Below are 27,760 nucleotides of genomic sequence, written 5' to 3'. Positions count from 1 at the left end.
CTTTGTTGTCTTCTTTTGGATGAACAACAATTTGAATTTTTAGTTTTTTTTTATTATTTTCAAAATATTATACAAAACACCTTGTATAACTAATTTACACTAATGGACTACTAACTTGTGATTAGGACTTGAGATAGTTCAAAGGAATGCATAGACACTGAAAGAACGAGAACTTTTCATAGTTTGTCTCTAGTATGAAAAAATTTTACCACCTCGATCTAATAGTCATCGACCTTCAACTATTGTAACCGATAATTCATTTACACTTGCTGAGTTTGTCTTGCTTTTTGATGACTTGGTTTCCGAGGAAGCTCTTGTTGGAAAAAAACTCTCGATCTAATAGTCATCGACCTTCAACTATTGTAACCGATAATTCATTTACACTTGCTGAGTTTGTCTTGCTTTTTGATGACTTGGTTTCCGAGGAAGCTCTTGTTGGAAAAAAACCAGGATGTTTAGGATCGGGCAAGGATACATTCTTGCTGCTCAACATCAATACCACAGAGGACATCGTCGGCCTATCTTTTGGACATTCTTGAACACACAATAAGCCAACCTTTATGCAGTTCAAGGCTTCAACCATGGAAATTGAGTTGCTGATTGATTTATCTACTAGTTCGAAGCCATTACCATGCATCCATAAACTCCATGCCTGAAAGAAATATTACATCACCATCATGATTTAATGAAAAACAAGGGGAACATATGAACAGATTTAATTATTATTTTCCCAGTCTTACATGTGCTAGAAGGTTTCCTTCATACTCAGATATGGAAATGCCTCTGTTCTTCTTGCCACTAATGATTTCAAGTACTAAGACACCAAAGCTGAATACATCAGATTTCACCAAGAAGACACCATCCATGGCATACTCAGGAGACATGTATCCACTGCATTTATCATTAAGATGAATACTTTTTTTTTTGAAGAATAAATATCTCAACAATGAAAGGTAAATAATACTTACTACGTCCCCACAACTCTCCGAGTATTTAGTGTCGTCTCATCCTCTCGAAATATTCTTGCCAAGCCGAAGTCTGATATTTTAGGGTTCATATCTTTATCAAGAAGAATGTTACTAGCTTTAAGATCCCTGTGTATAATTCTAAGTCTCGAGTCTCGGTGTAGGTAGAGAAGACCTTGAGCAATCCCTTCTATAATGTTGAAGCAAATTTGCCAATCCAGTAGCACACCTTTATCTTTATCTGCCCAAAGTTTACTTTAGGTTAGCCTTACTTGTGCGAATAATAAAGAAACGAAATATCAGTATGCCTCAGATTGATTATTTTTGTAATGTCCGGGCCCAATACAGACCGGGCCCAATACTATAGGGCCCAGTTGGAGGGTATTGGGCCAGGGAGGGGTTAGCGGGCCACACTGGCCCAAGAATGACTGTCATCTCCCGCCTGAGGGCTGAAAGGACAGGACCACCAGATGGCCAACGGAGAGACCCCCACAGACATGCAAAACGGAAGCCCGCCACCTCCTTTCCCCCTCAGCAGGTGAGCTCTGAACTGGCCTGAAGGGGAGGGGTAGCTGGTGGCTCCCGGGACATTGAGGAAGGAGAGGATGCCACCTCTCCTTCAGGGTCAAATTCTAAGCCAAGCTTTTATAACCCTAAAACCCGCTAACCTCTGGTTTTTTTGATATACCTTCCTAAGCCTCTAACCCTCTGAAATTGCTGTACCAGAGAGTTAAGCCCTGGAGCTGGAGGCAGAAGGGACCCCGCAGCTTTAGGAGAGGAAGGAGGGAGTGTACCGAAGTGATTTTGCACAGCTTCGACCGGCCACAACAAGGTACAGACCCTTGTAGGTAGATCTAGGCAAGAAAGGGGTGGAGAAACCCCTCTGTGGGGTGTTCTCCTCCCTGTTTCATCAACGAAACAGAGAGGAGGAGACCGGCACAGTGAGGATCAACATTGACAGGGGAAACCGGAGGAGGACCCACGGGCTGCGGGCCGGACCCACGGGCTGCGGGCCGGACCCACAGGCCGCAGGCCGGCCCGAGGACGGCCATGCTCAGGCCCACATCCACCCGGGCCGAGCTCAACCGGACTCGGCCTGCGGGTGACCGACCCTGGCCGCGGCCGCCCTAGGGCTGAGGGGCAGCCAAGGGGCCGCAGGGTCTGGCCGTGCCGGCGACAGACGCGGCCTCAAGGCCGCCAGCCTCAGCCGAGCCCCACCCCTCCACCTACTGAGAGGTGGTGGCGCGGCATCCACAAAGAAAAAGAAAAAGAATGGGGGAAAAGGGAAAGAGGGTAAACGGAAGAGGAAGAAGAACAAAAAAAAAAAAAGGAACATAATATGAAAAGGGAGTACTTACCTCGGACCACGGCCTTACCTCGCCGTGGTCGGAGCCGGTGAGGACCCCCGGAGGAGGCCCGGCCTCGATCTCACCTCCCGGCCTTCCCCCTCTTCTCCGGCATCACTTCGGAGAAGGGGAAAAAGGGACCGCCCTCCCGCCGCCGCTGCCCGAGGGAGGAGCACCCCTTCGGCCGGTGGATCGGGGGGCGCTGCATCTCCCCGGTCGCCTGCGGAAGGAGAGAAAAGGGGCAGATGGCGGAAGGGAACCGGAAGAGAAGGCGACCGGGGAGGGGCTTCGGCCGGAGCGGGGGGGGTTCGGTGGAAAGCGAGGGAGACGAAGAGACCGGAGGAGAGAGAGAGTCACAGGCGGAAAGAGGCCGAAGCCTCTGGAACCTCCGAGAAGAGCCCTTAATGGGCTGCCTAACGGGTCGGATCCAAGTTCGGGTCCGAAACCCGTTAGGCCCAAATAGCCTGAATTGGTTTGGGTAAATCCAATAAAGGGGTTGATCCAAGCCCAATCGAATTAAATGGGTCAAATTAAGCCTAAATAGTGTTGGATCTGAACCTGACCAAGCCTGAATGAACCCAAATTAAGCAAATTGGGCTAAACCTGAACCCAATTAAACTCAATTCAGCTGGGTCCGAACCATGTTCATAACATGTTGACTCCAGCAGGCCCAATTAGCCCTAAATCAGGCCCAGACCAGGCCCAATTAAATTGGCAGAAGGCCAAATTGGCTAGGAAAGAGTGGACCTAACCACAAACCAGGCCCAACCCTTCCATTAGAGGCCCAATTAGGCCTTGTAGACTCAAATTTACTTCAATTGGACTAAAATTTATGACAAATAGAGGATAATGTGAGTCTTATAATATGGTTTTAGGAATCAAAGACTCGTCGTCCGGACTCAAGGAATTGATAACAACTTATTGTAAGTAACCTGTTCTAATCCTGTTATGAATCATGCCATGTTTACTAACACCTCCTAAGCATTTTTTTAAGTATATATAATTCATGCATGCTATGTTATGATGGATAAGTAACTTGCCTGATCTCATAAACTATGGCCATGTATGCACCATGATTATGCTGATATTTTAATCATGCATGTAAGTTAATATAGCGAAATCCTATCTAGCCAAGAGGTACTATAATGGGCTCAAAGATGCTACTGATCGAATGCAACTGAGCTGGCCTTACTAGTGGCCGAGAATGACTAAGCTAGCCTTGCTAGTGGCCGAGAATGACTAAGCTGGCCCCGCCAGTGGCCAAGAATGACTTCGCAGTAGCATCCTAGAGAATGAACTACGGCATGCCGGGGGCACGGTTTCATATGCATATTTTATGAAAATTTTGTGTGACTTGAAATACTGCTCTGTTTACCTCGCATACATATTATGCCATGATAAATTGTTAGATAATATGCATGTCAGCTTCTGAAATCCTGATAAACATGTTTAGCCTATTAGTTGATCCGATAGGATTACGTAGGATTACTTACTGAGCCGTGTAGCTCATGCCTGTTTGTTTTTTATTTTCTTTCAGATCCTCACCAGTGATCGCCATCAGATATATTTTTCTTTTGTTAGAGAGCTTCGTTATTTTTGGAGAAGCCTACATACTTTTGTACATTTGAATAGTATAGAAGTTCTGTATTTTGTATCAGCCTTCAAGATTGTACTGCAAATATTTTAATATATGTGAGCTTTGAAGTCTATTGGCTACCTGTTACCCCTGTATGAGGTTGCGTGCTATTGCGGGCGATAGTCGGCAATGGCACGGCCGTGTCACGGATCCGAGTCCGGGGCGTGACATTTCGTGGTATCAGAGCTTTAGGTTAAACAATAGAATAACCATAAAATACCTGGGGCAATGGGTAGTTAAGAATTTTACAGCTCAAGGAAAATATCATAATATGCTAGTTTATCATAATCTTACTTTAAAATTTTGACTGCTAGGCGATCACTCGAAAGACATGGACGACGACAGGAGACCACCCTCCCCGGAGCCTAGTGAGCAGTCAGTCCCCCAGGATACTCCACGGTCTGTAGCAGGTCAGGCAGACCTTGCCGGAGTATATCAGCTCATGGCACAACTGCTACAGCAGTAGCAGATGATGCAGATGGCTGCTATACCACCGGCAGACTCCTGCTACGAGAGGTTCCGCCGACTGAACCCCCCGACCTTTGAGGATGGGCCCGACCCTACGGCTACAGAAGCATGGATCCGGGAGATGGAGAAGATGTTCCGAGCTCTCCATTTCCCCGATGAGGTGATGGTCCGGCTGGCGATCTCTATGCTGAAAGGGAACGCCGAGTACTGGTGGACGGCCATGAAGACGGCCTATGCCGTCGATGGACTCACCTGGAGGGACTTCAAGAGGTTGTTTAACACCCAGTATTTCCCGGACTCAGTCAACCAGGCGAAGCAGAACGAATTCTTGGCACTGACCCAGACCGACCAGATGTCCGTTCTGGAGTACGCCAATAAATTCAACGAGCTAGGACGATTTTGTCCCAAGTTCATGGAGGAGGAGAGAAGTAAGGTAAACCGGTTTGAGCAGGGATTGAGGTACGGGATTCGGTCCGGAATATCCTCCCACCTATTCTCGAGCTATCGGGATGTGCTGGACCGAGCCTTGAAGGTTGAGGCTGACCTGATACGGTCCGGAAGAGAGAGGGACGACCTGAAGAGGATTCGGTCATCGGGAGCGCAGAGTAGTGGATCCAGAGGCAGCAAGGGGTCTGTGCCCAAGAAGAAACAGAGTAGAAGCTGCCTCACCTGTGGCAAAAACCACGACGGTACCTGCTTGAGGAAGATCGGGGCTTATTTTTCATGCGGGCAGACAGGACACATTGTCCGCGACTGCCCGAGTCGGAAGAGGGATGAGCCCAGACGTACTGCACCGAAGGACCAGAGATCGAGGGGTAACCCTCGGGTTTTCACACTGACTCGTCAGGATGCCAGTGCTAGCGATCAGGTGGTGATAGGTACACTTCCAGTCAACTCGGCCCCTGCCCTCATTCTATTTGATTCTGGTTCTACGCATTCTTTCGTATCAGTTAGCTTTTCCAGACAACTACATACCATATCTGAGAAATTAGTAGAACTATGGCATGTTGCTACGCCCCTTCAAAAGACTGTAATTGTTGACACTAAACACAAAGGCTGCATAATTCAGATAGGGAAAAAAGAATTAGAGACAAATCTTCTGCAGCTTGACATGCAGGACTTCGATATTATTTTAGGCATGGACTGGATGTCTCAGTACCACGCTCATATTGATTGTTATCATAAAAGGGTGGTATTTCAGATACCTGAGGAGCAAGAATTTTTCTTTCAGAGCGACATACCCCTTCGAGGTGCTCCTACACTGCACTTCATTTCCGCTTTAAAAGCTGGAAAGGCTCTGAGAAAAGGGTGTATGGCCTATCTGGCCAGTGTAACGAATACCCAAAAAGAGATCAAACTGGAAGACATTCCAGTGGTCAGGGAATACTCGGATATTTTTTCGGATGAATTACCAGGATTACCCCCAGACCGAGAGGTCGAATTCACTATCGATCTCGCACCAGGAGAGGGGCCGATCTCTAAGGCTCCTTATCGGATGGCTCCTGCTGAGTTAAGGGAATTAAAGATACAATTACAGAAACTCCTGGATAAAAAGTTTATCCAGCCTAGTGCATCGCCATGGGGAGCGTCTGTCCTGTTTGTGAAAAAGAAAGATGGGAGTATGCGGCTGTGCATCGATTACCGAAAATTGAACAAGATAACAATAAAGAACAAATATCCCCTGCCCCGGATTGATGACCTGTTTGATCAGCTGCAGGGTGCCCAAGTCTTTTCCAAGATAGATTTGTGGTTCGGTTACCATCAGTTGAAGATCAAAGCTAATGATGTGCCAAAGACTGCATTTCGAACCAGGTACAGGCATTATGAATTTTTGGTTATGCCTTTTGGACTGACCAATGCTCCGGCTGCATTTATGGACTTAATGAATAGAGTCTTTAGGCGGCATTTGGATCAGTTCATGATAGTCTTTATCGACGACATTCTAATCTACTCAAGGAGCGGAAAAGAGCATGAAGACCACTTGAGAGTGGTACTACAGACCCTTCGAGAGAAAAGGCTGTACGCCAAGCTGGACAAATGTGAGTTCTGGCTGGACAGTGTAGCGTTTCTCGGTCATGTGGTCTCCAAGGAAGGAGTGTCAGTGGATCCCAAGAAGATAGAAGCGGTGGTGGATTGGCCTCGTCCTACCAACGTCAAAGAAATTAGAAGCTTCTTGGGATTAGCCGGGTATTACCGGCGATTTGTAGAAGGATTCTTCAGGATAGCCACTCCCTTGACCCGTTTGACTAAGAAGCGGGCCAAGTTTATCTGGGACAACAAGTGCGATAAAAGCTTTCAGGAGCTTAAACAAAGGTTAGTATCTGCCCCAATTTTAACATTGCCGTCATTAACTGGAGAATTTACCATTTATAGTGATGCTTCCAAGAACGGGCTAGGCTGTGTGCTGATGCAAGACGGCAAGGTAGTAGCCTATGCCTCGAGACAGCTGAAACCCTATGAACAGAATTACCCGACCCATGACCTGGAGCTAGCCGCAGTGGTGTTCGCCTTGAAACTTTGGAGTCATTATTTGTATGGCGAACACTGTGAAGTGTACACCGACCACAAGAGCCTAAAATATATATTCACCTAGAAGAAATTGAATATGAGGCAAAGAAGGTGGTTGGAACTCCTGAAGGATTATGACTTGAGTATTAAGTACCACCCAAGGAAGGCCAACGTGGTGGCTGATGCTCTGAGCAGGAAGTCAGCAGTGGGCTCCGCCGCATTACTCACCACTCAACCACAGATTCAGAGGGATCTTGACCAATTACAGGTTGAGGTGGTCACAGAAACTGTAATAAGTCTACTGGCCACCTTGAGAATCCAACCCGCGCTGATCGACAGGATAAAAGCCGCTCAACAGTCTGATGAGCACGTCTGTCAACTCAAGGATGAAGTGGAGAAAGGGTTGCGACCCGAATTCCAGATCCACCCAGATGGCACCCTGAGATTTGGCCACCGGTTATATGTTCCGGCTGATGCTGACCTGAGGAAGGAAATCCTGGAAGAGGCCCACCGATCCCATTTCTCCATCCACCCTGGCAGTACTAAGATGTACTGGGACCTTCGGGAACGTTACTGATGGAAGGGGATGAAGAGAGAGGTAGCCGAGTTTGTGGCCCGATGTTTGACCTGTCAGTTGGTGAAAGCAGAGCACCAGAGGCCGGCAGGGTTATTGGAACCAATAAAAATCCCAGACTGAAAATGGGAGCACATCACGATGGATTTTGTCACGGGACTCCCCAAAACGGTAAGAAAGAATGATGCAGTGTGGGTGATTGTTGATCGCCTCACAAAATCGGCTCACTTCCTACCTTTCAGAATTGGTACCTCTTTGGACAAACTGGCTCAACTGTACATTGATGAGATTGTGCGCCTGCACGGAGTGCCAGTAAGCATCATTTCTGATCGCGACCTCCGATTCGTATCCCGATTCTGGGGAAGCTTCCAAAAGGCTATGGGTACCGGATTGAGGCTCAGTACAGCATATCACCCCCAGACTGACGGCCAGTCAGAGCGGACAATCCAAACTCTGGAGGACATATTGAGGGCATGTACTATGGACCTAGGTGGAAACTGGGATAGCCATCTACCCTTGGTAGAGTTTGCATATAACAACAGTTACCATTCCAGCATTCAAATGGCCCCTTATGAAGCTCTCTATGGGAGAAGGTGCCGATCCCCCCTACATTAGGATGAAGTCGGGGAACGGAGATTATTGGGCCCCGAACTGGTCCAGCACACCAGAGACAAAGTACTACTGATTAGGCAACGGCTTCAGGCTGCCCAGGACAGATAGAAAAGATGGGCTAACAGAGGAAGGAGGGCCTTGGAATTTTTGGAGGGGAACTTTGTCTTCCTAAAAATTTCTCCATCGAAGGGTATTACCCGATTCGGAAGACACGGCAAGTTAAGTCCTCGCTACATCGGCCCATTCGAGGTTCTTGCCAGAATAGGCAAGGTTGCCTACAAGTTGGCCCTACCTCTAGAACTATCAGGTGTACACGATGTCTTCCATGTCTCTCTGCTACGGAGGTACGTCCCGGATCCCAGCCATGTAGTGCCACATGAACCTCTACAATTAAATAAAGATTTAACCTATGAGGAGGCTCCCCTGCGCATCATAGACAGAAAAGAGTAAATCCTCCGAAGGCGCACCATTCCCTACGTTAAAGTCCAGTGGACCAATCACACTGAAAGGGAAGCTACCTGGGAACTGGAGGAAGAGATGCATCAATGTTACCCTCAGCTCTTCGAGAACCGAGTTATGTTTAATTTCGAGGATGAAATTTAATTTAAGGGGGGAAGGATGTAATGTCCGGGCCCAATACTATAGGGCCCAGTTGGAGAGTATTGGGCCAGGGAGGGGTTAGCGGGCCACACTGGCCCAAGAATGACTGTCATCTCCCGCCTGAGGGCTGAAAGGACAGGACCACCAGATAGCCAACGGAGAGACCCCCACAGACATGCAAAACGGGAGCCCGCCACCTCCTCTCCCCCTCGGCAGGTGAGCTCTGAGCTGGCCTGAAGGAGAGGGGCAGCTGGTGGCTCTCGGGACACTGAGGAAGGAGAGGATGCCACCTCTCCTTCAGGGTCAAATCCTAAGCCAAGCTTTTATAACCCTAAAACCCACTAACCCCTGGTTTTTTTGATATACCTTCCTAAGCCTCTAACCCTCTGAAATTGCTGTACCAGAGAGTTAAGCCCTGGAGCTAGAGGCAGAAGGGACCCCGCAGCTTTAGGAGAGGAAGGAGGGAGTGTACTGAAGTGATTCTGCACAGCTTCGACCGGCCACAACAAGGTACGAACCCCTGTAGGTAGGTCTAGGCAAGAAAGGGGTGGAGAAATCCCTCTGTGGGGTGTTCTCCTCCCTATTTCATCAACAAAACAGAGAGGAGGAGACCGGCACAGTGAGGATCAACATTGACAGGGAAAACCGGAGGAGGACCTACGGGCTGCGGGCCGGACCCACAGGCCACGGGCCGGCCCGAGGACGGCCAAGCTCAGGCCCACGTCCACCCAGGTCGAGCCCAACCGGACTCGGCCTGCGGGTGATCGGCCCTGGCCGCGGCCGCCCTAGGGCTGAGGGGCAGCCAAGGGGCCGTTGGATCTGGCCGTGCCGGCGACAGACGCGGCCTCAAGGCCACCAGCCTCAGCCGAGCCCCACCCCTCCGCCGGCCGAGAGGTGGTCGCGCGGCATCCACAAAGAAAAAAAAAGAAAAAAGAAAGGGGAAAAATGGAGAAGAGGGTAAACGGAAGAGGAAGAAGAACAAAAAAAAAAGGAACATAATATGAAAAGGGGGTACTTACCTCGGACCACGGCCTTACCTCGCCGTGGTCGGAGCCGGTGAGGACCCCCGGAGGAGGCCCGGCCTCGATCTCACCTCCTGACCTTCCCCCTCTTCTCCGGCATCACTTCGGAGAAGGGGAAAAATGGATCGGCCTCCCGCCGTCGCTGCCCGAGGGAGGAGCACCCCTTCGGCCGGTGGATCGGGGGGCGCTGCATCTCCCCGGTTGCCTGCGGAAGGAGAGAAAAGGGGCGGAGGGCGGAAGGGAACCGGAAGAGAAGGCGGCCGGGGAGGGGCTTCGGCCGGAGCGGGGGGGGGGGGGTTCGGTGGAAAGCGAGGGAGACGAAGAGACCGGAGGAGAGAGAGAGAGCCATGGGCGGAAAGAGGCCGAAGCCTCTGGAACCTCCGAGAAGAGCCCTTAACGGGCTGCCTAACGAGTCGGAACCAAGTTCGGATCCAAAATCCGTTAGGCCCAAATAGCCTGAATTGGTTTGGGTAAATCTAATAAAGGGGTTGATCCAAGCCCAATTGAATTAAATGGGTCAAATTAAGCCTAAACAATGTTGGGTCTGAACCTGACCAAGCCTGAATGAACCCAAATTAAGCAAATTGGGCTAAACCCAAACCCAATTAAACTCAATTCAGCTGGGTCCGAACCATGTTCATAACATGTTGACTCCAGCAGGCCCAATTAATCCTAAATCAGGCCTAGATCAGGCCCAATTAAATTGGCAAAAGGCCAAATTGGCTAAGAAAGAGTGGATCTAACCACAAACCAGGCCCAACCCTTCCATTAGAGGCCCAATTAGGCCTTGTAGACTCAAATTTACTTCAATTGGACTAAAATTTATGACAAATAGAGGATAATGTGAGCCTTATAATATGGTTTTAGGAATTAAAGACTTGTCGTCCGGACTCAAGGAATTGATAACAACTTATTGTAAGTAACCTATTCTAATTCTGTTATGAATCATGCCATGTTTACTAACACCTCCTAAGCATTTTTTTAAGTATATATAATTCATGCATGCTGTGTTATGATGGATAAGTAACTTGCCTGATCTCATAAACTATGGCCATGTATGCACTATGATTATGCTGATATTTTAATCATGCATGTAAGTTAGTATAGCGAAATCCTATCTAGCCAAGAGGCACTATAATGGGCTCAAAGATGCTACTGATCGAATACAACTGAGCTAGCCTTGCTAGTGGCCGAGAATGACTAAGCTGGTCTTGCTAGTGGCTGAGAATGACTAAGCTGGCCCCGCCAGTGGCCGAAAATGACTTCGCAGTAGCATCCGAGAGAATGGACCACGACATGCCGGGGGCACGGTTTCATATGCATATTTTATGAAAATTTTGTTTGACTTGAAATACTGCTCTGTTTACCTCGCATACATATTATGCCATGATAAATTGTTAGATAATATGCATTTCAGCTTCTCAAACCCTGATAAACATGTTTAGCCTATTAGTTCATTCGATAGGATTACGCAGTATTACTTACTGAGCCGTGTAGCTCATGCCTGTTTGTTTTTCATTTTCTTTCAGATCCTCACCAGTGATCGCCATCAGATATATTTTTCTTTTGTTAGGGAGCTTCGTTATTTTTGGAGAAGCCTACATACTTTTGTACATTTGAATAGTATAGAAGTTCTGTATTTTGTATCAGCCTTCAAGGTTGTACTGCAAATATTTTAATATATGTGAGCTTTGAAATCTATTGGCTACCTGTTACCCCTGTATGAGGCTGCGTGCTATTGCGGGCGATAGTCGGCAATGGCACGGCCGTGTCACGGATCCGGGTCCGGAGCGTGACAATTTTTTTTTCTAATTGGTAGCAAATATAGCAAGCTTGCATACGCATTTACCCCAAGAGTTAAAGAAACGATGACACAAATATATTGGTTAGTGTTAAAACCTGGTTTTGACTTGTCTACAAAGATTGACTACAGTATGGTGGTAGATTCAGAAGAATCATGGTAACATGCTTAAGCTCCATGAAGTTGGCCACCTCCACAAGGCCAGCCACTCCCTAATTGTCATGTCCAAGAACTTTAATTTTAGCCTAGAGCGTGGTGCTTTGAGCGACCCAACTTCAAGGTTCATTTTCAGATGAGTGTGCCCAGCTATGTCTTTTCGATTTCCAGTACTCTTCCATTTGATCAGTAAAAGTGTGTTATTAATTCAAGGGAAAGGTTAGTATTTATGGAACTAAGTATTTTCTTGAACTGTTGAACTAAGCATTAGAAGGTGTCGATTATGCTGTGATTTTCTTAATCTAATCAGGAACGGAAAACAAAGATAAGGAAGAGAACAGAAGATTAACTAACCAAAGATGAAGGCGTCCAAGCTTTTATTAAGCATGTATTCATATATTAGCATCCTTTCCTCTCCTTGAGTGCAGCAACCTAGAAGCCGCACTAGGTTTCGGTGCTGAAGCTTGGCAATCAGCATCACTTCATTCATGAATTCATCAGTGCCCTGTGTCGAAGTCTTTGAAAGCCTCTTCACAGCTATTTCTTGCTCCTCCCCAAGCATTCCCTGAAATCACCACATTCAGCATTGCTATACTTAAGAGTACTAAATTTTGAGGCAGTATGAGCGCAACATTGTATTCAGAGTGCTGAATTTAGGACCCTATGTAGACTGAGACCTACATGGTGACACTCTACTAAGCTCAGTTGGTAGACTATGAAAATACCTTGTACACGAGACCGAAGCCACCCTTTCCAAGCTTGTTTTCGATTGAGAAGTTGTCAGTTGCTGAAATGATTGTCCCCAAATCAAATAGAGGAAGCTCCCAGTCCTTGCCGTCCTTGTATTCGTTGTTGCGGTGACTAGCGAAGGGAATGGCACCTAAGGAAGCTGCTGCAGTAGTCATAATTAATAAATACTCACTACTCATGTCGTGGTTGCATATTGCGAGGTGGACTAAATTTACCTGTTCTTCTCCTTCTCTTCATCCAAACGTAAATGCCCACCGAAGAAAGCAGTAGAATCCCCGCAACAGAGCCCACCACAATCCCAGCTATGGTACGTGAATGTGAATGATTTGATCCCAGGCCTGAAACATCAGCATCGTCGTATAAGTACATGATGAACCTTCCTTTGTTTTCCTTTTTGTTTTTTTAGAATTTTTTTTTTCTTTTTGGATCGTCAAGAAGTTCCACATATAAATTGGGATGAACATTGGTTGCTTGGCTTAGCCCGAGTTTAAATGGGTTAGACCAAGTTATCAATTAGTTGGTTTGAGTTTGGGTTTTTAACAAAACTTTTAAATGGGACAAGACTGAAAACTTCTAATTTGAGCCTAGAGCGTGGTGTTCTGAGCGACCCTACTTAAAGGTTCCTTTCAGATGCGTGTGTTACCGGAAAAGTCTACAAGCTCTAATTTTTACTCCATACCTGATCCTAATTTTGTGGTCCGACAAACCTCGAGCTGGCCCAGACTTACTTCCAATCCTACCATGAATACTTGAATGTGGTGTTATTTATTCTATGGGTACAATAAGCACAGCTCGTAATGCAACGAAAGAGTTTCTAATAGGATTTAAATGGGAATCGTGATTGCTTAAAAAAAAATAAAGCTTGCTCATATAAGAATCTTCATGTCAAACTATAAAATTTAAAAATGTTACTCAAGCAATCAAATATTTTGGATCATGTTTAGCAATTCATGGGCAAAAACTAGAATCAAATTAAAAAAACTATCCTCTTCTTTGATTGGAATCAAAGCCCGACTCACACCAAACAGTACAAACTAGACTGCATACACTCTATTACAGTGTACAAAGTCCACCCTTGAACCAGAAACTAGCACCGGCACTGGCACTAGAGATGCTGAGATCCGTCGATTTTCAGGTTGCAATGATTGAATGGTATAAATCTTTCTTGGGTGCAGTTGCTGACCAAAGTAAAACAATACATACCTAGATCGGCCGCTGCTAGCCGGACGTAGAGATTTTGTCCACCAAAGGGAAACTGATGGAATTGATTAACTTAATGAATTATAAATCATACCTTGATTTGCTAAATCCATCTTTAATTGCGCTTTGGGCTTTGAAATTCGTGCGCAGTCTCGATCACCGGTGATCTGAACAAAGGTTAGCGAGTAATCTTCTGGAGAGAGAGCACTTAATGCGTGTTTTGAGAAGGGGTCTAACAGGCTATTTATAGCCCTCTCCAGGGACCAAACGCTGCAGGTGGTTACACCCGTGAAGAGTCACCCCCCATCAAGGTAACTCTTCACTGCTGTGAAAATACCGTAATGCCCTTGTGATTATCAAGATTTACGAAATTCAAGGGACACTTGTCAAGATGTGGGTTCTAATTAAACGGGATCAGGGTTTAATTAAACGGGATCCAACATTCTCCCACTTGGACCATATTGACGCCATTTGTCAATGTGGGCCACAACTTGACGGGATCCCAACATTCTCCCATTCGTACCATATTGACAAGTGAAATATCCTTAGTACTTGAATTTTATAATCTGTATACGCGTGTTCTTTCTATCCTGATATCAATTTGGGCAAGCTTTATGTTTGATTACTTTGAGAATAATAATACGAACAATGGCGGAAATAACACCTATTTGATCGGCGTATAACCTTCCATGATCACTATATTACTAAACCATCATAACCAAACCCTTATGAATGAACTTCTCATAAAATTCATTCTTTGGTCACAATTTCTGCTACCATAGTATGCATAAACCATATGAATTCATTAAAGCAGAAAATATAATATATGTGATTTACAACCATCTAAAATGTGCACAATAATACATCAATTAATTTATACAGAAAAGGCCCATTTGACCAACATGCTCCTTGTGCAATCCCGGAGCTATTGCTTTGGTCAAAGGATCTGCTAACATAAGCACAGTATTGATGTATTGAACTGAAACTTTATGGTCTTCACATTTTTCCTTTATAACAAGATATTTCACCTCCATGTGCTTATTTCCATTAGATATCTTGTTATTCTTTATTGAGGAAACTGCTGCTAAATTATCACAATATAACTTTATGGGCCGTGAAATAGTGTCCACGATCTGTAGGCCTGCGATAAAGTTCCTCAACCAAATAGCCTGTGTAACTGCATCATAGCATGCTAATAACTCAGCCTCCATTGTTGAAGCAGCTGTCATCTTTTGCTTTGAACTCTTCCACGAGACTGCACCACCAGCTAGTAGAAAGATATAACCTGATGTTGATTTTCTACTATCTGGACATCCCGCAAAGTCTGAGTCTGAGTATCCAACTATCTCCAAAAGATCGGATTTGTTGTATGTGAGCATATGATCTTGAGTTCCTTGAAGATATCTCAATACTTTCTTTGCAGCTCTCCAATGTTCCATTCCTGGATTAGCTTGAAATCTCCCCAGTAATCCCACAACATATGCTATATCAGGTCTGGTACAGACTTGAGCATACATTAAAGTCCCAATTAGTGAAGCATATGGAAAAGCTTTCATATGCTCCCTTTCAATTTCATTCCTCGGAGATTGTGATTGGCTCAACTTTTCACCTTTAGTAATAGGCACTGGGCTTGGTTTGGAATTTTCCATACCAAATCTCTCCAACATTTTCTTAATGTAGGCTTTTTGAGATAGACAAACTTTTTCCTTAGATCTATCTCATGAACCTCAATGCCGATGATATATGAGGCTTCACCCATATCCTTCATATCAAAATTGCTGGAGAGAAATTGCTTAGTCTCTCTAAGCAATGCCAAATCACTGCTAGCAAGCAAAATGTCATCTACATATAGGACTAGAAAAATAAATCGACTCCCACTGATCTTAAGATAAATACATCTATCAACAACATTTTCTACAAAGCCAAATGTAGAAATGACGTTATTGAACTTAAGATACCACTGTCGGGATGATTGCTTGAGTCCATATATAGACTTATTTAGCTTGCAAACTTTTTGACTCTGACCTTCTGAAACAAAACCTTCAGGTTGTTTCATGTAAACTTCTTCCTCTAAATCTCCATTAAGAAATGCAGTTCTCACATCCATTTGGTGCAGCTCTAAGTCAAAATGAGCCACCAAAGCCATAATTATCCTTAAAGAATCCTTCTTTGAAACTGGAGAGAAGGTTTCATGATAATCAATACCCTCCTTTTGAGTAAATCCTTTGGCAACAAGTCTGGCCTTATGTCGCTCTACCTTACCCTTGGAGTCTCTTTTGGTTTTAAAAACCCATTTGCAGCGTACTGCAGTAGCCCCAGGAGGTAGTTCAACAAGATTCCAAACATTGTTTTTAGCCATAGAATCTATCTCATCTTTCATAGCATCTAGCCATTTGGAGGAATTTACTGAATTTATGGCTTGTGAGAAATTTATTGGATCATCTATATTGCCAATGTCATAATCATTTTCTTGAAGGTATACTATATAATCTGGTGGAATTGGAGATCTCCTTACCCTTGATGACCTTCTTAAAGTTGCTTCTTGATCCACTGGTTCTATAGGTGGAGGAGCAACATTCTCAGTGATAACTGGCACAGATTCAAGTGGAACATTAATAGTAGACTCATCCTCCTCCAAATCATTATCAATGATAGGTAGAGGAATCATTGGCTGCTTATTTGAATCTTGCACACCATACGGAGTTTGCTTTTCCTCAAAATTAATTTCTTGAGGTGTTATACTCCCACTGATTTGGTCATTTTCAAGGAATCTAGCATTTCTTGTCTCCACAATCCTCAAAGTATGATTAGGACAATAAAATCTGTATCCCTTGGACTTTTCTGGATAACCAATAAAATAACAACTAATGGTTCTAAAGTCCAACTTTTTCTCTTGTGGGTTGTACACCCTTGCCTCAGCTTGACACCCCCAAATATGTAGATGTCTTAAACTAGGTTTCCTACCTGTCCAAACTTCATAGGGTGTTTTTGAGACAGCTTTAGTAGGAACCCTGTTTAGAATATACGCAGCGGTTTTTAAGGCATCACCCCACAGAGAAATTGGGAGAGTTGAGTGACTAATCATACTTCTTACCATCTCCATTAATGTTCGGTTTCTTCTTTCCGCAACTCCATTTTGATCAGGAGTACCAGGCATAGTATATTGTGCAACTATACCTTGCTCTTGAAGAAATCGAGCAAATGGACCTAAATGTTGTCCAGTTTCAGTATACCTACCGTAGTATTCACCACCTCTATCTGATCTCACAACTTTAATCTTTTTATCAAGTTGTAACTCTACCTCTGTTTTGAAAAGCTTAAAGGCATTTAATGCCTCAGCCTTGTCATACAACAAGTAGAGATACCCATAGCGTGAGTAATCATCAATAAAGGTGATAAAATACTTATGACCAGTAAAACATGGGGTCGAAAAGGGCCCACATATATCTGTATGTATGAGATCCAATAAATTTGTACTTCTAATGGCACCTTTCTTAAACTTGTTAGTCTGCTTTCCCTTGATGCAGTCTAAACAAGTTTCAAAATCACCATAGTCAAGAGTTGGTAAAATTCCATCATTTACTAATCTCTTGATTCTTTTTATGGAGATATGGCCTAATCTTCGGTGCCATAACATAGAGGAATTTTCATTTATTAGGCTACGTTTTAATCCATAATGATCTTTATTTTGCAGGGATAAAAGGGATAGCTCAAAGGATGTATCAAGGTCTAATTTGAATAAACCATCCTCTAACAAGCAATTACCAACAACAATATTATTCAAAGAAAGGTTTACAAAAGACCGTCCAAATGAAACGGTATATCCAAAGGAAGTAAGTTTAGAAACAGATATCAAGTTTCTTGAAAATCCAGGTACATAGAAGGTATTTTCTAGATACAAAATATGGCCAGTCTTTAAGGTCAATTTGAATGTTCCAACAGCTTCCACGTGTGAACGCATCTTATTTCCCATTATGATGCTTCGCTCACTTTCCGTTGGAATTCTTTTGTTCAACAATCCCTGCAAAGTTTTACATATATGGATAGTAGCACCAGAGTCAATCCACCATGTGTTATGAGGTACATCAATAAAATTTGATTCATAACACACTAAGAAAAGAAAAGTACCTTTCTTTTCGAGCCATTTCTTGTACTTGATGCAGTCCTTTTTCAAATGTCCTTGTTTCTTACAGAAGAAGCACTTTATTTGCCTTTTGTCAGTCACTTTGGCTGACACTTTCATTTTCTTCTTCTTAACAGGAATATGATGACTGGTACTGCCGACCTCTTTATGTCCTTTTCCCTTATGAGAGGTGAGATAAACACTCTCTTGCCTCTCTTGTTTTATTCTCTGCTCCTCATCAACACACATGGCTAGAAGTTGATTCATAGTCCATTTTTCTGTATGTGTGTTGTATGAGATCTTAAATGGTGCATACTCCATAGGCAGAGAATTAAGGACAAAGTGTACAAGAAAAGTTTCTGACATGTCTACTTCCAATGATTTTAATTGGGCAGCGATGTCACGTAATTCCATAATATGCTCGCGTATGCCACCATTATCATTATACTTTAAGGAAGCAAACCTTGATATTAAGGTGCTGGCTAGGGCTTTCTTTGAACTCACAAATTGCTCTTCTACTGCTGTTAAGAATTCTCTTGCAGTTTTGCAATCTGGAATTGAGCCCCTTATCTTTCTGGAGATATGATTTTGTATGAGTAAAAGACTTAAGCGGTTTGACCGCTCCCACCTCTCATACAACTTTTTCTCCTCTGGCGTAGTTTCCTCCGTGGGGACAGGTGGCATGTCCTCACGAAGTGCCAGATCAATATCCATGCACCCTAAAGTAAATGTCAGCCTTTCTTTCCATTCCGAGAAATTTGAACCATTAAGTATTGGGATGCATGATGTAGATTGTGAAAAAACTGTCGGAAACAAAGCTGCAAAACATATGCTTACTATCAATATGCATGCTATAATTACGCTAAAACCTTATCTAAATCACTAACCCATATTAGCAATTTAGTGAGTAAATCAAAATTAACTTTACATGATTTACCCCTTTACGATAAAACTAATGTATTAAGTATGATATTTAATGAACTTTATATATCTAGTTGAAAAATCCAAAGAATAACAGCCAGATCAGCTCCAGATCGGTGGTGGAGCACTAGGCTCACTTAAGTACCAGCCTTTCTTAGGCACGTATGCCTTTTTGACAAGCTTTTCTTAGACACCGTTATTCAATGGATAAAATTTTACTAGATATTGTTCAATAAAAATGAAGAATTCAAGGCCTTTGGGCAACAAGATTTCATCATAAATATCATACTAATAACATTATTTCATCCCACCATTAACTTTGTATAATGATTTCCCTTTGGGGCCGATTCATTATATATGATGCAACTATTCAATTTCATGAAATGATGACAAAAAGACTCTTTATTGATTAAATTAAACTAAAGCATTCTAAAATTTATGGGATGCTTTGGCTCGTCACCACAAATATGCAAAAATTTAATTATTTATATGTCTTTTCCTACATAAGATGCTTTGGCTCGTCTCATGCATATATCATCCTTTTATCATGAAAAATATGAATAATTTAAACAATCATGTATCATCATAAGAAAGCATATAAATTGTTGATTTATGCAATAAATTTATTACATGGAGTAATACATAATTGTCTAAGTACTGTTCTGTAATGAAACTTTAGCAAAGGGACCACATAAAAATATTTTAGGACCCTTTTGATAATTCAACTTTCGGCTGGGGACCATATATAAATTTCAAAAGCCCCTTTTTCAGAATAACATATTGGCAGGGGTTTAACTGTAAAAGGCCCAATTTAAGCCAAAAGGATTCGGGTTTCGGGTTGCGGGGCGAAGCCCAATAACCCGAAACCTGTTAATCCCTTCACTTTTTTTTTTTTTTTTAAATTAACCGGATTCGGGTTGCGGGTTTAGAAAACCCGAAACCCGTTAATCCAACACTATTCATTTTCTTCCCCAAACGAAAAGAGGAGAAGGGGGCCAACCCCCTTCTCTCCTAAACGACGGCGGTGCAACCGCCACCGCCGGCCGTAGGCGCGGCGGCAGGCCGCGGGGCGGCCACAAGGCGGGGCCGGAGGCCGGGGTCGGCCGCGGAGGCCGCGGGGTTCGGCCGCAGGGTGCGGCCGCAGCCCGCGGTCGCGAGCCGCAGGGGCGTCGGCCGGAGGCCGTGCTGCGGGCGCCGTGGGTGGCGCGGCTGGCGCCGCTGGCAGTGGCCGGGGCCGCTTAGCGGCGGGCCGCAGGCCATGGCGGCCAAATTTTTTTTTTTTTTCTTTCTTTGCCCGCGGTGGCCATGGCGGCCACGGCGGGTTGCAGCCGATGCCGGCTCGCCGAGGGGCGGGTCGCAGCGGCAGCCGGGGACGGCGGTTGCTGAACGGTGGCCCTGTTGGCCACCGGTTGGGACGGGGAGGGCCGCGACCGAGACCCGCCGCAGCGGCGGCCATGGCAGCGGCTCTCCCTTCCTTGTTTTCTTGTTCCAAAATGGAAGAAGGGGAAAGATGGGAAGAGTTTAGTCCCACATCGCCCAGAAAAAATTCTTTCATATGGGTAAATAACATCAGTGTCCAAAGCACCGCTGTCCAGCGAACCAAACGGGTATGATTTATTTTGGAATTCAATCCACCCGCTCTGATACCATTGATGGAATTGATTAACTTAATGAATTATAAATCATACCTTGATTTGCTAAATCCATCTTTAATTGCGCTTTGGGCTTTGAAATTCGTGCGCAGTCTCGATCACCGGTGATCTGAACAAAGGTTAGCGAGTAATCTTCTGGAGAGAGAGCACTTAATGCGTGTTTTGAGAAGGGGTCTAACAGGCTATTTATAGCCCTCTCCAGGGACCAAACGCTGCAGGTGGTTACACCCGTGAAGAGTCACCCCCCATCAAGGTAACTCTTCACTGCTGTGAAAATACCGTAATGCCCTTGTGATTATCAAGATTTACGAAATTCAAGGGACACTTGTCAAGATGTGGGTTCTAATTAAACGGGATCAGGGTTTAATTAAACGGGATCCAACAGAAACACCTTAATATCAATGAGCTCCATCGTCCAAATTATGCGCCCGGTCCCATTGATATTAGCACTAGCATAGGCCGTGCATGAACAATTCCTCAAGCACGTCTCCCTACACTCATCCAGTCCCATGCTCCTGTCCACCGTGGATCTCGATGTGTCCGGCAGCTTTGTCTCCTCTATTGTCACAAACCCATCAGTCCCGTTCCGGCAGTCCAGCTCCGTCATCCTCGCACAGTCATCTTTTCCTTCTCTAAGATCCCAATTTATCGGCGACCTAGGCTTGAATCCCTGCAAACAACTACATACTGGAGAGTCGTTCGGATTACAGACCCCGTATGCCCCGCATTGTGACATATAATCGCATAGGTCTTTCGGTCCAGACAAGTAGACGCTCCACATTTGGCTGTCATCAAGCCAAACAAGGCGTTAGACCACGCCGGTGTAGTTCATGGTAAGCCTCGCGATGATGAACATGCTGCTGGTGTTGTACATGTAGAAGACCTCGTCGTTCTTCATGACAAAGCCCAATATGAAGATCTTATATTGCATAATATCCGGGATGCCACTGAACCTTTGCCCGTTCCATGGCCCGACGCGCCACACTTGGTTTGAGCCTTCCAACAAAATTATCTGGGGGTCGCCACGAAGATTCAAAACCATGGTGTAAGAGCCCAGCGCTGGGTCGCTAGGACTGGCCCATGATGTGAGGTTACGGTTGAGGCCACTCGTTAGGTTCCACCCGAACTTCATTCTCGAGAGCAGAGTATCGGTCGGGTAGTCAGAGCTCTGCCATGCAAAGCTTCCTAGATCAATATTACCATCTCCATTAGCCTCTTTAACGATGAAATTGGCATCGTCTAAGAGTTGCGCGACTGGACTGGCGAGGCCCGACGAGCCCGAGGACCAGATGGGTTTAGAGTTCTAGTTGGTGATGATGAGAGTTCCATTGGCGGCTATCGACAGGCTGCCGTTGCGCTCGGAGATCGGTTGCTGGCGATTGGCAACCTACACGATGGTTCGAGGTGAGACCTTGTACCATATGCCAACGTAACGATTGCTAGTGTTGATAGGGCTAAAGAAGCCTAAGGCGCATCTTTCCCCAGCTGAGATCAACTCATGGCCGTCAGAGAGGGGTCGGCCTAGGGTTAGGGTGTCACCTCCAATGGAATGAGGGAGATAAGAAGAAACGATCAAGAAGAGAAAGAGTAGGGCTGCAAGCAGCCAGCCCATCTTGCCAAACAGCTCCATTTCGAAGAAAACATTACGGACTCAATCCGGCTTTGGATTCTTCTGAAGTTATAAGGCTTGTAGTAGTTCCTGCCCCGAGAGTTGATTTGTTGGATAAATTATGGGATGAGGTGAGTATTGGGCCGTGTCATCAGGTCGGACCTATTGAAAATTCCAATATATTCTGCGACGACGAGAGCATTGACCTATTGTTGCAGCAAACGCAATGGGTCGTTCAGAGGTGTGACTTTGAACCAGCAACATGGTCTGGCCCCAAGACTAGCTAGCTATTTTGTCGTAGACTTTGCATCTTTAACGCGGAAGTATTCAACTGCCTTTGCGCGAATCTACCAATGGATCCGTGCAGCCGGATAATAATAGTTCGGATTGCTTTGAGATTTGTATGGGGAGTGATCCAACGGACGGCGTCGTGATAGAAGATCAATCTTTCCTTCGCTGGAAAGATACAAGCCGAACTTGTCTGCCAATTCTCGGATGACGTAACCCCCATCGGAAAAGCAGAAGCATCGCCGTTGCCTAAAGGAAACTAAGAAAGGTATGCTTGCTGCTTGTATTTAAGTCAGACGCCAGTTCCCTCGGGCAAGGGGCACTTGCGATTCATGCGGAGCCGTGATTAGTGGGGCGTCCGTGGGCTCTCCTGGCCGTTCACCGAGCAAGCCTACATGTACAAGCGATTGCATACTGGCGATGGGAATTATGTATTCTGATCCAATCACCATGTCCATACCATATATGCTAATTAGCTGGGCCTTAACATCAATTATTGTGAAGTTTTGGAGGGGACTTCGGATCGGCCTGCATAGGACCGACTGATCAATCACGGTCGTCCATGTATGATTGAATGGTTATGAATGTATAGGACTTACATGTATGTTGTATCAGGAATCTTGGAGGAGGTGCATGAATTAGACCTAGAGACCAGGTTCTTCCGAGGCGGGTTTGGTACCGGTGGCTCAACACTGCACCTACGCTGTTAGCTGGTTTTCGGCGTCAGTCAAAGATTATCATAACTAAGCTGGTTTTGGATGAGGACACAATTATAATTAGGTTATGTATCGTTTTCTCACTTAAATTTGGTGAGTCACGAGTGACAAATGGATCCCTCAACACGAAATGTTTTTTATTGGGGCTGACAGCTGCGCTGGGCCCGACAAAATATTGACCGAATCGAATATTGAATAGATTTAAAATATATCAATTCAAACTTAGTCTATTTATTAAATTGATCAAAAATATAGTAGCTCTCGGCAAACTGGCCTGTAAACACGTGTGCAATCCAGCTCCTGCTATTTATTTTATTACGGCATCTTCAAAGTCGACTTTGATTGTCCCAAGGAAAAGGGCGCCCAGTAGACACGAACTGGTTGGTGGGAACCGAATGGTCCAGGGGTACCCAAATTCCTGGCATTGACCATTAAGCCATTCTCGACAGTAACCTGCCTAGACTCCCGAGCAAGTCCGATACTTTTTGCGATTAATTGAAGCAAATGTCTTCGCTTGGAAACTTTCCCCACACCTGCTGCAAAAAATGGTGAATCCGAGATGCTGTTTTCTTCTTCGATATCCAATTGAATTTTATTGTGGATCCTCCTGGAGCTATGTCACGCCCCAAACCCAGCACCCGGGTCCGGTACGCGACCGGCTGCATGAGCCCTAGAGCAGTGCCCTAAAGATCATGCAAGGCCTATGATTAACAAAAATTCCGATAAATCCATAATTAATTTAGTAATTCAAATAGATAAATCAGACATGTCCAAATAAACAAATTAGTTCAATTACAAGATCTTCAAATGTTTATCGACATCAAAGAAGGATAAACAAACTAACTAACTAATGACTCTGGTACTTGCACTTTGCGCCCATCCCATCCAAAATCTATGCATCCTGCAACTCTGGTAAAGAAAAAAAAAAGAAGCAGAGGGGGTGAGCTTTACAGCCCAGTAAGAATCCCTACACATCCATACCAACACAATAATAATATTAATTTGGAAACCACGACAAATCGATGCACATTTCCTGAAATCATAAACCGGCTATCAAAAGGCTCAAATAATCAATATAAGTATGTACGTCAAATATCAATGAAAGTCCAACACGCAAGAATGATATAGCATACGATAGCTCATAAATCTTCATTAATATTTTCAATGCTTTTTCTTTCCATTCTATATTAACTTGATCCGGATCAATTATCTTTCCGACTTTGGGCTACATCCCGGTCACGTTTCCGGCCCGTGACGGAGCAATCCATAGTATCACATTTCCGGCCTGTGACGGGGCAATCGATGGTATCACATTTCCAGCCTGTGACGGGGCAATCGATGGTATCACATTTCCAGCCTGTGACGGGGCAATCGATAATATCACATTTCCAGCCTGTGATGGGGCAATCAATAATAACGAGATAAGCCCAAAGTCCCTGTTCATTTAATCAATTCACAAACACACATCCATTCCCTTTTTCCACCTTATTTCCGGCCTAGACTAACCATGGTCACGTTTCCGGCCCGTGACAGGGCAATCAATATAACATGGTTAGTCCATACCACCACATCCATAAATTCAATTATGCAGGTATAAGTTATACACATACATGCATCCATCATACTACCAATCACAAGCCAACACGATCAAAATATAATTTAATATAAAACTATTTTTCATTTGTCTGGATCATAGCATATCATACATATCTAACCATAAAAATATTATATCATGCAGGATTGGCGTACAAGGATCTTTGTTGAAAACTTAGACAACCAATCACCCGCCCTCATGGCGATCTATGAACCGGGATGTGCAGGATCCCGCTTAGCGTCCTCTCGTCCAACAGATTGTCCCCCTACAGAACCAAATCATCATTAAAATTTATCAAAGATATATGATAATCTAGGACCCCTGTTTGATTCCTCTAAAGGGTCCTCTAAGATCTAACATCCCAGGACTTTCTAGAGTCTACAAGGCAATGCTCTCCCCAGATCCATGTGTAGAGAGAGAACCCAACTAGAGAGATAAACTAGAGAGAGAGAAGGGAAAGCCAAAGAAAGAAGAGAGCACGGAGTGGCTCTTCCTCCCTCCCTCTCTCCCTCCTTCCTTCTATTTCCTCCCCATGGGCGTGCTCGGTGGCGGCAGTCCCTGTGGCCGGCGACCCCAGCGGTCGACAGCGCCCAACGTGGTGCCGGCCATGCGCCACGCCCGGCGACGGCCGGCCACGCGCCACCCCCCGACGATGGCGGTCGAACGGAAGGAGAAACAAGGCAGCCGGGGCTTCTTGTCTCCAAATCCAACGGCTCGCCGACTGGATTCAAGAGGAGCAAGGATCCAGAGGTTGAGAAAGGAGGAGGGACGACTCACCTTGCCTCCGGCGAGATCCTCCCGGCCGGATCGACGGCGACCGCTTCGATTCCTCCCGCGGCAAGGTAAAACCCAATCTCTTTTTTTTGTGTGTGTGTGGAAGGGCCCTCGGTTGATGCCCTAGGGGAAGAGAGAGAGGAGATCTTCCCGATTTGGTAGGGTTTTTATCACCCTTAAACCTCCCTTCCGGTGGATTCAGGAGGGGGAGGAAAAATTTTGAAATAGGGGAGGGAGATTACTCCGATCGGGAGACTCCCTCCCCCTTTTTTTCCTGTGTTGGGCCGCCCTTACTCAGACGCCGGCCCAACCCAATGTGGGCCTTCACAAGCTGAGAGATAGTCCTAGTACGAAAGCTCATGAGATCTGATTGGCCGAGCGGCAACCCAATCAACTGCTTGATTCGTTGGCAGAAACACATGGGATCGAGGCTTGGAAATTTGTAGCAACAGACTTCCACTACCAAATATCCTTCAAAACTGGGTTAACCTGCACTTTGGAATAAGATGAATTGAGCCAGGAGATAATAGTAGATGAATCTCCTTCAACCCACACTTGCAAAGCTTCATAAGTGTATATGGATGTGTGAATACCTTACGGTGCTGCAAGAAGCTCTGCATAAGATACTAAGATTTTTCGAACTAGTTTGTCTATTGCTGATATCAACCGACCATTGTGAACACGAATAGCATAACCTACTACAGCCTTATCATCCATTGCAGAGCCATCAAAGTTGACTTTTAAATTAAACTAGATTTTGAACTCATTATTTCGGTCTTTATTTACTTTTGAATATATTTATTTACTCTTCTTTTTTTTTTCTTCCGCTATAATTTTCTCCTCTCAATTCTCTGCAAATATTATTTTGTGTTTGATGTTTGTTCTGGATTATGGATCGGCGCGATCGATCTATTCCGAGTAGCATACCATTCTACAAGAGAGAGAGAGAAACTTGGCTATATTTGAATTGTTCTCCACTGAAATTCGGTTAGGTCATAGATCAGACGATGGAGGTCTCATATCAATGATCTAGCTATTGGATATACTATACTATATCTAAATTTCTCGCACACCAAAAAACTATATACATGTATATGTGTGTGAGCAGTTTAGAAGAAGTAGATTGCACTCGACGGCTTGAATTATCGATGTGGGGTTCTTATCATCTAATTCAAAAAAGGTGTAATTCTACAAGTCGTGGTGCAACAAATTGCTATGTGGTTGTAGTAGTTCTAATGTATTATAACCAGCTTCTTCCATTCACACATATTGGTTTGCTCCTGTACGATAAATAGATTCTAAAACAATGTTGGATGCCACTCTTGGAGGAAATGAGTACCAGACTTACGGCATAAAAAGGGAGATTGCGCTCTTGGGGAGGTAGAGTCACTCTCGTCAACTCTATTCTCTCAGCATTCCCTTCCTACCTCATGTCCATCTTCAAACCCTTTAGAATCTAGATGGGCGGTCCACAGAATTGATCAGATGAGAAGTTTTTCTTTGGAAAGGAAAGGACAGTGTCGGCGGATTTCATTACCTTGTGAGTTGGAATGGCGTTCGCCGCTCAAAGGAAGAAGAGGGTTTTAGAATCAACAATATTAGGAACCTGAACCACGCTTTGTTGGCTAAGTGGGCATGGAAACTATGGTTGCATTCAGCAAGAACCTCGCTGCACTGTGGAATTACACAGGTTTTCGATTGGGAAAAGGCAATCATATCAGGTTTTCGGAAAATTCTTGGATTGGCCCCTTTCCTTTTGGTGATATGTTCTCTAGTGCTATTAAAATCAATATTTCAGTAGCCTCTCAGTGGAGTTGGAGAAATCTCAGTTGGAGCATGAAGCTGCACGGGCCTCTTTCTCAATATCAGATGGCATAGCTCAATAGCTTGCATGACCTATTGGCCCACATCAAACCGTCAAGGATTGCTCTATTACAAATTTTTTAGCAGTGGTGGTGTATTTTGCCATTACTATAGAGTCACTTGGAAAGTGGCATTGTCTGAAAAAATCAAAGTATTTGTTTGGTTGGCATCGAAGAACAGACTTCATACCGGAGAGGTCATTGCCAAGAAAGGATGGTCGGTGAATTCAGGCTATCCATTGTGTGATTCTAATTCTGAATCTGTGTGGTCAAATAAGAAATCCAACACAGCTCAAGGCGGCCCTTTCTTACTCAAACTGGATCCACACATGGAGCTTGCTGCATACTGGCCTGTAAACACGTGGGCACTCATCATCTTCTATTGTAAGCCACAGTGTAGCCCAACATTGCTTACGGGCCCGTTTGGTGTTCATGAAGCCTCAACAACCATGTTCCATGGGCTTCAGGAAACGCGGTTACAGAGAGGATGGAAGCGGTTACGAGTGATGTTGAGGGCGTTTCATCGCCGGTGGTTGGCTTGAAGGGAAAGTTGCCTGATCAGAAGCCTGGTGGGATGGAAATT

The 27,760-nt window shown here is 44.8% G+C and overlaps 1 protein-coding gene and 1 pseudogene across 3 annotated transcripts; both read right to left on the bottom strand.

The window, feature by feature from the left end:
• Positions 1 to 323: 323 nt before the first annotated feature.
• LOC108510683 (G-type lectin S-receptor-like serine/threonine-protein kinase At1g11330) lies at positions 324 to 12,253 on the bottom strand. Of its 3 annotated transcripts, none has more exons than XM_089931094.1 (4): positions 12,039 to 12,253; positions 969 to 1,220; positions 741 to 891; positions 324 to 652 (listed from the first exon to the last, which is right to left on the bottom strand). In XM_089931094.1, exons 1-4 carry the CDS (start codon positions 12,248 to 12,250, stop codon positions 344 to 346), a joined length of 924 nt encoding a protein of 307 aa, XP_089787220.1. In that variant the 5' UTR covers positions 12,251 to 12,253; the 3' UTR covers positions 324 to 343. The 3 variants fall into 3 exon arrangements, with proteins under 3 accessions (XP_089787220.1, XP_089787214.1, XP_089787224.1); XM_089931088.1 differs by having other exon boundaries at positions 969 to 1,206; positions 12,043 to 12,253; XM_089931098.1 differs by having other exon boundaries at positions 969 to 1,200; positions 12,043 to 12,253.
• A 148-nt stretch (positions 12,254 to 12,401) lies between these two features.
• Positions 12,402 to 22,035, bottom strand: LOC149768645 (G-type lectin S-receptor-like serine/threonine-protein kinase At4g27290 pseudogene; annotated as a pseudogene).
• Between the last annotated feature and the right edge of the window lie 5,725 nt (positions 22,036 to 27,760).

Source organism: Phoenix dactylifera, chromosome 1, assembly GCF_051530095.1.
Source record: "Phoenix dactylifera cultivar Ajwa chromosome 1, Ajwa_hap1_PhDact_Kaust_v1.1, whole genome shotgun sequence".
NCBI classification, from domain to species: domain Eukaryota; kingdom Viridiplantae; phylum Streptophyta; class Magnoliopsida; order Arecales; family Arecaceae; genus Phoenix; species Phoenix dactylifera.
The sequence above is the reverse complement of the archived record's forward strand: the minus strand, read 5'-3'. Positions and strand labels throughout refer to the sequence as shown.